Raw genomic sequence first — 14,229 nt, 5'->3', positions numbered from 1 at the left:
CAGGTACATTGTGTGACTGTGATCTGACATGGTGCTCCCCCCAGGTACATTGTGTGACTGAGACCTGACATGGTGCTTCCCCCCAGGTACATTGTGTGACTGAGACCTGACATGGTGCTTCCCCCCAGGTACATTGTGTGACTGAGATCTGACATGGTGCTTCCCCCCAGGTACATTGTGTGACTGAGACCTGACATGGTGCTTCCCCCCAGGTACATTGTGTGACTGAGACCTGACATGGTGCTCCCCCCAGGTACATTGTGTGACTTAGACCTGACATGGTGCTTCCCTCCCCAGTTACATTGTGTGACTGAGATCTGACATGGTGCTTCCCTCCCCAGGTACATTGTGTGACTGAGATCTGACATGGTGCTTCCCTCCCCAGGTACATTGTGTGACTGAGACCTGACATGGTGCTCCCCCCCAGGTACATTGTGTGACTGAGACCTGACATGGTGCTTCCCTCCCCAGGTACATTGTGTGACTGAGATCTGACATGGTGCTTCCCTCCCCAGGTACATTGTGTGACTGAGATCTGACATGGTGCTTCCCCCCAGGTACATTGTGTGACTGAGATCTGACATGGTGCTTCCCCCAGGTACATTGTGTGACTGAGATCTGACATGGTGCTTCCCCCAGGTACATTGTGTGACTGAGACCTGACATGGTGCTTCCCTCCCTAGGTACATTGTGTGACTGAGACCTGACATGGTGCTTCCCCCCAGGTACATTGTGTGACTGAGACCTGACATGGTGCTCCCCCCCAGGAACATTGTGTGACTGAGACCTGACATGGTTCTCCCCCCTAGGTACATTGTGTGACTGAGACCTGACATGGTGCTCCCCCCCTAGGTACATTGTGTGACTTAGACCTGACATGGTTCTCCCCCCTAGGTACATTGTGTGACTGAGACCTGACATGGTGCTCCCCCATAGGTACATTGTGTGACTGAGACCTGACATGGTTCTCCCCCCTAGGTACATTGTGTGACTGAGACCTGACATGGTTCTCCCCCCTAGGTACATTGTGTGACTGAGACCTGACATGGTGCTCCCCCCCCCCCCGGTACATTGTGTGACTTAGACCTGACATGGTTCTCCCCCCAGGTACATTGTGTGACTGAGACCTGACATGGTTCTCCCCCCAGGTACATTGTGTGACTGAGACCTGACATGGTTCTCCCCCCAGGTACATTGTGTGACTGAGACCTGACATGGTGCTCCCCCTCAGGAACATTGTGTGACTGAGACCTGGCATGGTTCTCCCCCCTAGGTACATTGTGTGACTGAGACCTGACATGGTGCTCCCCCCTAGGTACATTGTGTGACTTAGACCTGACATGGTTCTCCCCCCTAGGTACATTGTGTGACTGAGACCTGACATGGTGCTCCCCCCTAGGTACATTGTGTGACTGAGACCTGACATGGTTCTCCCCCTAGGTACATTGTGTGACTGAGACCTGACATGGTGCTCCCCCCCCCCCCAGGTACATTGTGTGACTTAGACCTGACATGGTTCTCCCCCCAGGTACATTGTGTGACTGAGACCTGACATGGTGCTCCCCCCTAGGTACATTGTGTGACTTAGACCTGACATGGTTCTCCCCCCCCCCCCCCCAGGTACATTGTGTGACTGAGACCTGACATGGTGCTCCCCCCCCCAGGTACATTGTGTGACTTAGACCTGACATGGTTCTCCCCCCAGGTACATTGTGTGACTGAGACCTGACATGGTGCCCCCCCCCCCCCCAGGTACATTGTGTGACTTAGACCTGACATGGTTCTCCCCCCAGGTACATTGTGTGACTGAGATCTGACATGGTTCTCCCCCCAGGTACATTGTGTGACTGAGATCTGACATGGTTCTCCCCCCAGGTACATTGTGTGACTGAGATCTGACATGGTGCTTGCCCTGGTACATTGTGTGACTGAGATCTGACATGGTGCTTCCCCCAGGTACATTGTGTGACTGAGATCTGACATGGTGCTTCCCCCAGGTACATTGTGTGACTGAGATCTAACATGGTGCTCCCCCCAGGTACATTGTGTGACTTAGACCTGACATGCTTCCCCCCCCCAGGAACATTGTGTGACTGAGATCTGACATGGTGCTTGCCCTGGTACATTGTGTGAGTGAGCCCCAGAAAAATTGAGGTACACAGTGTGTAGTACTTACCGGGCAGTAACAGGGTTAGTACCGGTGTCAGCAGGAGGTAAGTACGGTGCATGGTGTTCATAGCCGTTTAAGTGGCATTCATTTCTTTCTGACTGTGGTTTATTTAGTGATTTTGTTCCCCTCCCCCGTTATTAGTGTCGTTACCCCACAGACATCTGCGCTTCCAGCTGCACTGAGACTGGGGGGGGGGGGTTTGTTACTGTGGAGAGAGGATTTCCTGCTTTATCATGAAGAGCGGGCAACTCTGTGATGTGCTGGGTAAACTGAAGATTGTACAGTGCAAAGCTCATTTGGTGCAGTCAGTATGGAGAGTCAATAGGGTGGTATACAGTGGCATTATATAGGTTATGTATAGTCAGTGTGGTATACAGGGGCATTATATAGGTTATGTATAGTCAGTGTGGTATACAGGGGCATTATATAGGTTATGTATAGTCAGTAGGGTGGTATACAGGGGCATTCTATAGGTTATGTATAGTCAGTAGGGTGGTATACAGGGGCATTCTATAGGTTATGTATAGTCAGTAGGGTGGTATACAGTGGCATTATATAGGTTATGTATAGTCAGTGTGGTATACAGGGGCATTATATAGGTTATGTATAGTCAATAGGGTGGTATACAGGGGCATTATATAGGTTATGTATAGTCAGTAGTGTGGTATACAGGGGCATTATATAGGTTATGTATAGTCAGTAGGGAGGTATACAGGGGCATTATATAGGTTATGTATAGTCAATAGGGTGGTATACAGGGGCATTCTATAGGTTATGTATAGTCAGTAGGGTGGTATACAGTGGCATTCTATAGGTTATGTAAAGTCAGTAGGGTGGTATACAGGTGCATTATATAGGTTATGTATAGTCAGTAGTGTGGTATACAGGGGCATTATATAGGTTATGTATAGTCAGTAGTGTGGTATACAGGGTCATTATATAGGTTATGTATAGTCAGTAGTGTGGTATACAGGGGCATTATATAGGTTATGTATATTCAGTAAGGTGGTATACAGGGGCATTATATAGGTTATGTATAGTCAGTAGGGTGGTATACAGGTGCATTATATAGGTTATGTATAGTCAGTAGTGTGGTATACAGGGGCATTATATAGGTTATGTATAGTCAGTAAGGTGGTATACAGGGGCATTCTATAGGTTATGTATAGTCAGTAGGGTGGTATACAGGTGCATTATATAGGTTATGTATAGTCAGTAGGGTGGTATACAGGGGCATTCTATAGGTTATGTATAGTCAGTAGGGTGGTATACAGGTGCATTATATAGGTTATGTATAGTCAGTAGGGTGGTATACAGGTGTATTATATAGGTTATGTATAGTCAGTAGGGTGGTATACAGAAGCATTATATAGGTTATGTATAGTCAGTAGGGTGGTATACAGGGGCATTATATAGGTTATGTATGGTCAGTAGGGTGGTATACAGGTGCATTCTATAGGTTATGTATAGTCAGTAGGGTGGTATACAGGTGCATTGTATAGGTTATGTATAGTCAGTAGTGTGGTATACAGGTGTATTATATAGGTTATGTATAGTCAGTAGGGTGGTATACAGGTGCATTATATAGGTATACAGGTGCATTCTATAGGTTATGTATAGTCAGTAGGGTGGTATACAGGTGCATTCTATAGGTTATGTATAGTCAGTAGGGTGGTATCCAGGTGCATTCTATAGGTTATGTATAGTCAGTAGGGTGGTATACAGGTGCATTGTATAGGTTATGTATAGTCAGTAGTGTGGTATACAGGTGTATTATATAGGTTATTTATAGTCAGTAGGGTGGTATACAGGTGCATTATATAGGTTATGTATAGTCAGTAGTGTGGTATACAGGTGGATTCTAAAGGTTATGTATAGTCAGTAGGGTGGTATACAGGAGCATTATATAGGTTATGTATAGTCAGTAGGGTGGTATACAGGTGCATTATATAGGTTATGTATAGTCAGTAGTGTGGTATACAGGTGCATTCTATAGGTTATGTATAGTCAGTAGGGTGGTATACAGGGGCATTATATATTTTATGTATATTCAGTAGGGTGGTATACAGGTGAATTATATAGGTTATGTATAGTCAGTAGTTAGGTATACAGGGGCATTATATAGGTTATGTATAGTCAGTAGGGTGGTATACAGGGGCATTCTATAGGTTATGTATAGTCAGTAGGGTGGTATACAGGTGCATTCTATAGGTTATGTATAGTCAGTAGGGTGGTATACAGGGGCATTCTATAGGTTATGTATAGTCAGTAGGGTGGTATACAGGTGCATTATATAGGTTATGTATAGTCAGTAGTGTGGTATATAGGGGCATTATATAGGTTATGTATAGTCAGTAGAGTGGTATACAGGGGCATACTATAGGTTATGCATATTCAGTAGGGTGGTATACAGGGGCATTCTATAGGTTATGTATAGTCAGTAGGGTGGTATACAGGTGCATTATATAGGTTATGTATAGTCAGTAGTGTGGTATACGGGTGCATTATATAGGTTATGTATAGTCAGTAGTGTGGTATACAGGGGCATACTATAGGTTATGTATAGTCAGTAGGGTGGTATACAGGGGCATTATATAGGTTATGTATAGTCAGTAGGGTGGTATACAGGGGCATTATATAGGTTATGTATAGTCAGTAGTGTGGTATACAGGGGCATTCTATAGGTTATGTATAGTCAGTAGGGTGGTATACAGGTGCATTCTATAGGTTATGTATAGTCAGTAGGGTGGTATACAGGTGCATTCTATAGGTTATGTATAGTCAGTAGGGTGGTATACAGGTGCATTCTATAGGTTATGTATAGTCAGTAGGGTGGTATACAGGTGCATTATATAGGTTATGTATAGTCAGTAGGGTGGTATAGAGGGGCATTCTATAGGTTATGTATAGTCAGTAGGGTGGTATACAGGGGCATTCTATAGGTTATGTATAGTCAGTAGGGTGGTATACAGGGGCATTATATAGGTTATGTATAGTCAGTAGGGTGGTATACAGTGGCATTATATAGGTTATGTATAGTCAGTAGGGTGGTATACAGGGGCATACTATAGGTTATGTATAGTCAGTAGGGTGGTATACAGGGGCATTATATAGGTTATGTATAGTCAGTAGGGTGGTATACAGGGGCATTATATAGGTTATGTATAGTCAGTAGTGTGGTATACAAGGGCATTCTATAGGTTATGTATAGTCAGTAGGGTGGTATACAGGTGCATTATATAGGTTATGTATAGTCAGTAGTGTGGTATACAGGTGCATTATATAGGTTATGTATAGTCAGTAGTGTGGTATACAGGTGCATTATATAGGTTATGTATAGTCAATAGGGTGGTATACAGGTGCATTATATAGGCTATGTATAGTCAGTAGGGTGGTATACAGGGGCATTATATAGGTTATACATAGTCAGTAGTGTGGTATACAGGTGCATTATATAAATTATGTATAGTCAGTAGTGTGGTATACAGGGGCATTATATAGGTTATGTATAGTCAGTAGAGTGGTATACAGGGGCATACTATAGGTTATGTATAGTCAGTAGGGTGGTATACAGGTGTATTATATAGGTTATGTATAGTCAGTAGGGTGGTATACAGGGGCATTATATAGGTTATGTATAGTCAGTAGTGTGGTATACAGGGGCATTCTATAGGTTATACATAGTCAGTAGTGTGGTATACAGGGGCATTATATAGGTTATGTATAGTCAGTAGGGTGGTATACAGTGGCATTATATAGGTTATGTATAGTCAGTAGTGTGGTATACAGGTGCATTATATAGATTATGTATAGTCAGTAGGGTGGTATACAGGGGCATTATATAGGTTATGTATAGTCAGTAGGGTGGTATACAGGGGCATTATATAGGTTATGTATAGTCAGTAGGGTGGTATACAGGGGCATTATATAGGTTATACATAGTCAGTAGGGTGGTATACAGGGTCATTCTATAGGTTATACATAGTCAGTAGGGTGGTATACAGGTGCATTATATAGGTTATGTATAGTCAATAGTGTGGTATACAGGTGCATTATATAGGTTATGTATAGTCAGTAGGGAGGTATACAGGGGTATTATATAGATTATGTATAGTCAGTAGTGTGGTATACAGGGGTATTATATAGGTTATGTATAGTCAGTAGTGTTGTATACAGGGGTATTATATAGGTTATGTATAGTCAGTAGTGTTGTATACAGGGGTATTATATAGATTATGTATAGTCAGTAGTGTGGTATACAGGGGTATTATATAGGTTATGTATAGTCAGTAGTGTTGTATACAGGGGTATTATATAGATTATGTATAGTCAGTAGTGTGGTATACAGGGGTATTATATAGGTTATGTATAGTCAGTAGTGTGGTATACAGGGGTATTATATAGATTATGTATAGTCAGTAGTGTGGTATACAGGGGTATTATATAGGTTATGTATAGTCAGTAGTGTTGTATACAGGGGTATTATATAGGTTATGTATAGTCAGTAGGGTGGTATACAGGTGTATTATATAGGTTATACATAGTAGTGTGGTATACAGGGGTATTATATAGGTTATGTATAGTCAGTAGTGTGGTATACAGGGGTATTATATAGATTATGTATAGTCAGTAGTGTGGTATACAGGGGTATTATATAGATTATGTATAGTCAGTAGTGTGGTATACAGGGGTATTATATAGGTTATGTATAGTCAGTAGTGTTGTATACAGGGGTATTATATAGGTTATGTATAGTCAGTAGGGTGGTATACAGGTGTATTATATAGGTTATACATAGTCAGTAGTGTGGTATACAGGTGTATTATATAGGTTATGTATAGTCAGTAGGGTGGTATACAGGGGCATTCTATAGGTTATGTATAGTCTGTAGTGTGATATACAGGGGCATTACATAGGTTATGTATAGTCAGTAGTGTGGTATACAGGGGCATTCTATAGGTTATGTATAGTCAGTAGGGTGGTATACAGGTGCATTATATAGGTTATGTATAGTCAGTAGGGTGGTATACAGGGGCATTCTATAGGTTATGTATAGTTAGTAGGGTGGTATACAGGTGCATTATATAGGTTATGTATAGTCAGTAAGGTGGTATACAGGGGCATTATATAGGTTATGTATAGTCAGTAGGGTAGTATACAGGGGCATTCTATAGGTTATGTATAGTGCAGTAGGGTGGTATACAGGGGCATTCTATAGGTTATGTATAGTCAGTAGGGTAGTATACAGGGGCATTATATAGGTTATGTATAGTCAGTAAAGTGGTATACAGGGGCATTATATAGGTTATGTATAGTCAGTAGGGTAGTATACAGGGGCATTATATAGGTTATGTATAGTCAGTAGTGTGGTATACAGGGGCATTATATAGGTTATGTATAGTCAGTAGTGTGGTATACAGGGGCATTATATAGGTTATGTATAGTCAGTAGGGTGGTATACAGGTGCATTATATAGGTTATGTATAGTCAATAGGGTGATATACAGGGGCATTATATAGGTTATACATAGTCAGTAAGGTGATATACAGGGGCATTCTATAGGTTATACATAGTCAGTAGTGTGATATACAGGGGCATTATATAGGTTATGTATAGTCAGTAGGGTGGTATACAGGGGCATACTATAGGTTATGTATAGTCAGTAGTGTGGTATACAGGGGCATTATATTGGTTATGTATAGTCAGTAGTGTGGTATACAGGGGCATTATATAGTTTATACATAGTCAGTAGGGTGGTATACAGGGGCATTATATAGGTTATGTATAGTCAGTAGTGTGGTATACAGTGGCATTATATAGGTTATGTATAGTCAGTAGTGTGGTATACAGGGGCATTATATAGGTTATGTATAGTCAGTAGTGTGGTATACAGGTGCATTATATAGATTATGTATAGTCAGTAGGGTGGTATACAGGTGCATTATATAGGTTATGCATAGTCAGTAGTGTGGTATACAGGGGCATTATATAGGTTATGTATAGTCAGTAGGGTGGTATACAGGTGCATTATATAGGTTATGTATAGTCAGTAGTGTGGTATACAGGGGCATTATATAGGTTATACATAGTCAGTAGTGTGGTATACAGGGGCATTATATAGGTTATGTATAGTCAGTAGTGTGGTATACAGTAGCATTATATAGGTTATGTATAGTCAGTAGGGTGGTATACAGGGGCATTCTATAGGTTATGTATAGTCAGTAGGGTGGTATACAGTAGCATTATATAGGTTATGTATAGTCAGTAGGGTGGTATACAGGGGCATTATATAGGTTATATATAGTCAGTAGGGTGGTATACAGGGGCATTATATAGGTTATGTATAGTCAGTAGGGAGGTATACAGGTGTATTATATAGGTCATGTATAGTCAGTAGGGTGGTATACAGGGGCATTATATAGGTTATGTATAGTCAGTAGGGTGGTATACAGGGGCATTATATAGGTTATGTATAGTCAGTAGGGTGGTATACAGGTGCAAACAAAAAAAGATCCAAAAAGGAAAGGATGCCAGTAAACAGAGTAAAAGTTATAGGCTTTATTAGAGTAGTTTAAAAGTGTTGTGACATCTTATCCCCCAAACTAACAAAGACTAACATGTTTCGGCTTACGCCGTATTCACATTCCTTAAAAGTTTTCAATTAGTGCATACATTTAAAAAGCCTGCACTGGGCTACTATTGGTTCAAGGAAAATTGCTTTCAATTAACCCTTCATAACACTGGGGATAAGTTGTAAATCTAACTTCTATTGTATGAATTGATCATTTGCAAGATTAGCAAATATTTGAGTATTTATACATGGATGCCACATCTTTGCCATAATTTATTTAACAAAAATACATATGTAAAACACCATAGATGCTAAAAATATATGTAAGCTTAATAAATGTATTTGCAATTACCAAAAAAGCTTATACTTGTTGATATAATTAGCTTCTATATGTGTGAGTGTTTTCTAGTGTAAAATTTGATGCCATTTATTGGGAACTATAATATAATAGCTGCTAGTAGAATTACTACTTTACTTTTCTCAAAAGGAGTTTATTATAATTACAGAACCCAGTGCAGCTTCAATTTAATTATTTTATTTATTTATAGATGATATAAAGCTTTTATTCTATTACCAATAAAAGAAGCTGCCTGTCAAGTCTAACCAAGGTTAGAGGACCCAATTTTTGGAGTGTAAATTGGTTTAAAAGAACATGTTTTAAAGCTCTTGTTCACTTCCTGCTGAGATATTCTATCTGCTGTTTAGGAAATATATATGTTAAGATAGAAATTTGTGTAGCTATGTACATTTTAATATACTCAAAATCATTTTCAATTCCTTGAGTTATATTTACCTCACTGTATTGCTGGATCAACGATTCATTAAGATCTTAAAGCGAATTCCCCCTACAGAAATTATGTTGGTTATTTATCAGCATTTTAGGTTTTCTCATCTACCATTAGGGACAATCAATCCCAATAGTTGATGAAATCATATTCAGAGTTCAGACCAAGTGGTAACTTGGTCCGAAGTCTGAATATCCAGTACATTTCTTGTCTGGCCAAAATCTTGAATTTGTCTCCTCCTCTCTTTTGAGGTTTTATCTTTTCTATGATTTTCCACCTCAGAAAATCACAGTTCTTGTCGTGTTTATGTACAAAATGGTCCACCAAAGGTGTGCTGATTTTTCCTACATTTATTGTTGATAGATGTTCACGAATGCGGGATCTTACTTCCCTTGTGGTCAACCCTACGTATTGCAGGTTACATTGAGAGCACCACACCAAATATATACAGTATGTTGCTCTACAGTTTAGACATTCAGTTATATTGAAGACTTCTCCAGTAACAGTGGAACCAAAAGTGGTACCCACCTGTACATGTTCACATTCCTTACAACCTGAGTACCCACATCTGAACGTTCCTGTGTGTCGTAACCATGAGGAACGTTCTGAGTTGGATCCTATTTTCCTCAATTGAGACGGTGATACAACATTTCCAACTGTTTTATTCCGTCTATATGAAAACCTACAGCCATTGCTGACCGTTTCCATTAGGGTATCCTCCGCTATTAAAAGCCTAAAATGTTTGCGTATTATTCCACAGATTTGTTGATATTGATTGGAATAATCTGTCACGAAAGTCAGCTTATTGGTTTGCTCATTTTTGTTCTTTTTAGCATCCCTTAACAAAAGTTTTCTAAACCGGTCACTTCACGACTGGCTCTTTTGATCACTCTCATGCCATATCCCCTTTCCAAGAGCCTATTTTGTAGATCATCTGCATGATCCTCAAAACTTTCAGATCGTGTACAATTTATTTTTAAGCGGACAAACTGTCCTTTGGCTATTGAGTAGGGGACTTGGCGTGGGACCGCTCCCACCAACCCATGTATAGATTGGCGTAGGTGGGCGCAAACTTGGCGCCCATAGCAGTCCCACATCTCTGCAGGTAGAAATCTCCCTCAAAATGAATGAAGTTATGCGTCAATAGAAATTTTGTGACTTCCATTATGAAGGCAATCAATGGCTCACTGTATGCCGTTTTCCTCACTAGAAAATAGTGGATAGCCTCAAGTCCCTTCTCATGAGGTATTGATGAGTAGAGGGCTACAACATCAACAGTGAGCCAACCAGAATCTCTACACCATTCAAGCTGTTCAACTACATTAATGACATGTTTGGAATCTCTGATATAGCTTGGTAATTGTTTTACCAAAGGCTGCAGGATGTCATCCAACCATTCGGATATATGTTCCAGCATTGAACCCATTCCACTAATAATCGGTCTGCCCTGAACATTAGTAGTCGACTTATGCACCTTTGGGAGGTGATGAAAGATGGGAGTTACGGGGTTTTCCACATATAGGTATTTCAAAGTTTCATTGTCAATCAAACCCTGTTCTAATGCTCCATCCAAAAGGTGCATAAGTCGACGCTGGAAATTTTTGGTTGGATTATGGTTCAATTTTTCATAACTGGCGGGGTTGCCCAGTTGTCTCATTGCTTCAGCAATGTAGGAAGATCTGTTCATGAGAACAACTGAACCCCCCTTGTCCGCCTGTTTTATCACCAGGTTTTCATTCTTTCCCAAATCATTTATTGCTTTTTGTTGCATTTTTGACAAATTATGTCTGGACTGTTTTTGGTTCATAGCGAGTTTTCTTAAATCATCCTCTACCCTGTTATAGAATGTTTCTATTATCTTTCCCCTGCTATGCACTGGGTAAAACGTAGACAGATTCTTATACTTTTTATTGGATGTTTGCACACTCTCCTGTACAATGTTACCTTCCCTTTCCAAATCTCTGAGGGTCATCAAGTCACAGGTTTCTGAGAAATCCAAAACAACATTATCATCAGTATTTATATGTTCTTGTGGAGATATTATATTTGGGTTAGATTGTCTATCAGAGAAATGCTTACGTAAGGTTATATTTCGTACAAATTTATTCACGTCCAACATAGTACGGAATAAATTAAAGTTGGTAGAAGGTACAAAACCCAAACCTAAGCTGAGGACATATTCCTCATCTTTGGTAAGTATATGATCCGATAGGTTCACGATGGTTTGTACTTGGATGGCACCCGAGTTTGTCTCATTGGGTATCTCCCCTGTTGAGTTTGCTGCGGTGTTGTCATTGACCCCCCTCCTTCTCTGTGGTGCTGATCCATCCGAAAAACCTGCTCTAATTGAGCACGTTCCTCATCTATTCCACCTACGGCTCCTATATTAGGAGCATCCTGTATGTATCTATTGTCTTGGGTTAGTTGGTATCTATTGGGGGCCTGTACATAGGTTCTAGACTGTTGTGTTGCATATGCTCTATTAGGGCCCTGCCATGTATTCGTTCTTGTACGTGTGTTATGTCCTCTACTCACACCTCTGTTATATTCTGTATTTCTCAGTGTTTGTTCTTGTGTAAAATTCTCTTCTGATGCTGAGTAAGATCCCTCATCACCTGACTCTGCCTCACTGTCTGAGAAGGTTACTGTTCTGTTCCCTCTACTTCTCTGTCTAGATCCTCTATTCCTTCTGGATCCTCTGTTTATATTTTGGTTTCTCCTTTGTTGAAATCTTTGACCCCTGTTCCAGATGTATATCTTGCCAATATCATAGTCTGATTTGTCTCTTAGAAACTTGGTATGTTTAATAGTAATCAGTTCATTCTTGGCCTCAGATATCACTTTCTGTAACAGGGAATCAAATTTTGGATAGTCTGACATGGTACAAAAACTGTTCAAAAGCAATTGAACCTCCTCAATTTCTAATCTGAGTTTGACCAACATATCTGTCTTAATACTAATCAACAACTTCATTAATCTCATTGAACAATCAGTTAAAACCACATTCCATTTATCTACAAATTCCTTATCATTAACCTCAAAAGTTGGGAACTTATTTATACGCAGCCCTCTCGGTATCATATTGAGGGCAGTGTATTTTTCTAGTGTCCAAATGTCCCATTTAAGTTTCTTTTCTTTGACCAATAGACGTTCCATGTCCTCAAATAGCATTGGCAAATCATAATGGCTTCGATCCAATGAAAATATATGATCAATATCCATGTTATCATTGTCCCTTTCACTCACTTTTTTTAAAGAATAGTATGGAACCAAAGCATGGTTTACAGGTATACAGGTGCATTATATAGGTTATGTATAGTCAGTAGGGTGGTATACAGGTGCATTATATAGGTTATGTATAGTCAGTAGGGAGGTATATAGGGGCATTATATAGGTTATGTATAGTCAGTAGGGTGGTATACAGGGGCATTATATAGGTTATGTATAGTCAGTAGGGAGGTATATAGGGGCATTATATAGGTTATGTATAGTCAGTAAGGTGGTATACAGGGGCATTATATAGGTTATGTATAGTCAATAGGGTGATATAAAGGGGCATTATATAGGTTATGTATAGTCAGTAGGGAGGTATACAGGGGCATTATATAGGTTATGTATAGTCAGTAGGGTGGTATACAGGGGCATACTATAGGTTATGTATAGTCAGTAGGCTGGTATACAGGGGCATTATATAGGTTATACATAGTCAGTAGTGTGGTATACAGGGGCATTATATAGGTTATGTATAGTCAGTAGTGTGGTATACAGGGGCATTATAGAGGTTATGTATAGTCAGTAGTGTGGTATACAGGGGCATTATAGAGGTTATGTATAGTCAGTAGTGTGGTATACAGCGGCATTATATAGGTTATGTATAGTCAGTAGGGTGGTATACAGTAGCATTATATAGGTTATGTATAGTCAGTAGGGTGGTATACAGGGGCATTATATAGGTTATGTATAGTCAGTAGTGTGGTATACAGCGGCATTATATAGGTTATGTATAGTCAGTAGGGTGGTATACAGGTGCATTATATAGGTTATGTATAGTCAGTAGGGAGGTATATAGGGGCATTATATAGGTTATGTATAGTCAGTAGGGTGGTATACAGGGGCATTATATAGGTTATACATAGTCAGTAGGGAGGTATATAGGGGCATTATATAGGTTATGTATAGTCAGTAGGGTGGTATACAGGGGCACTCTATAGGTTATGTATAGTCAGTAAGGTGGTATACAGGGTCATTATATAGGTTATGTATAGTCAGTAGTGTGATATACAGCGAGTGCAGAATTATTAGGCAAGTTGTATTTTTGAGGATTAATTTTATTATTGAACAACAACCATGTTCTCAATGAACCCAAAAAACTCATTAATATCAAAGCTGAATAGTTTTGGAAGTAGTTTTTAGTTTGTTTTTAGTTATAGCTATTTTAGGGGGATATCTGTGTGTGCAGGTGACTATTACTGTGCATAATTATTTGGCAACTTAACAAAAAACAAATATATACCCATTTCAATTATTTATTTTTACCAGTGAGACCAATATAACATCTCAACATTCACAAATATACATTTCTGACATTCAAAAACAAAACAAAAACAAATCAGTGACCAATATAGCCACCTTTCTTTGCAAGGACACTCAAAAGCCTGCCATCCATGGATTCTGTCAGTGTTTTGATCTGTTCACCATCAACA

At 39.9% G+C, this 14,229-nt stretch overlaps 1 protein-coding gene across 1 annotated transcript in view; it reads right to left on the bottom strand.

The window, feature by feature from the left end:
- Nucleotides 1-2,310, bottom strand: part of LOC128643998 (uncharacterized) — a 62,540-nt gene extending 60,230 nt beyond the window's left edge. The window contains exon 1 of the mRNA XM_053696763.1: nt 2,177-2,310. Coding sequence (XP_053552738.1) covers nt 2,177-2,237 — 61 coding nt within the window. The 5' untranslated portion in view covers nt 2,238-2,310. The remainder of the gene's footprint in view (nt 1-2,176) is intronic.
- Nucleotides 2,311-14,229: the final 11,919 nt, after the last annotated feature.

This window comes from Bombina bombina, unplaced genomic scaffold (assembly GCF_027579735.1).
Source record: "Bombina bombina isolate aBomBom1 unplaced genomic scaffold, aBomBom1.pri scaffold_509, whole genome shotgun sequence".
NCBI lineage: Eukaryota > Metazoa > Chordata > Amphibia > Anura > Bombinatoridae > Bombina > Bombina bombina.
Note: the sequence above shows the minus strand (reverse complement) of the source record. Positions and strands in the feature narration are given on the sequence as shown.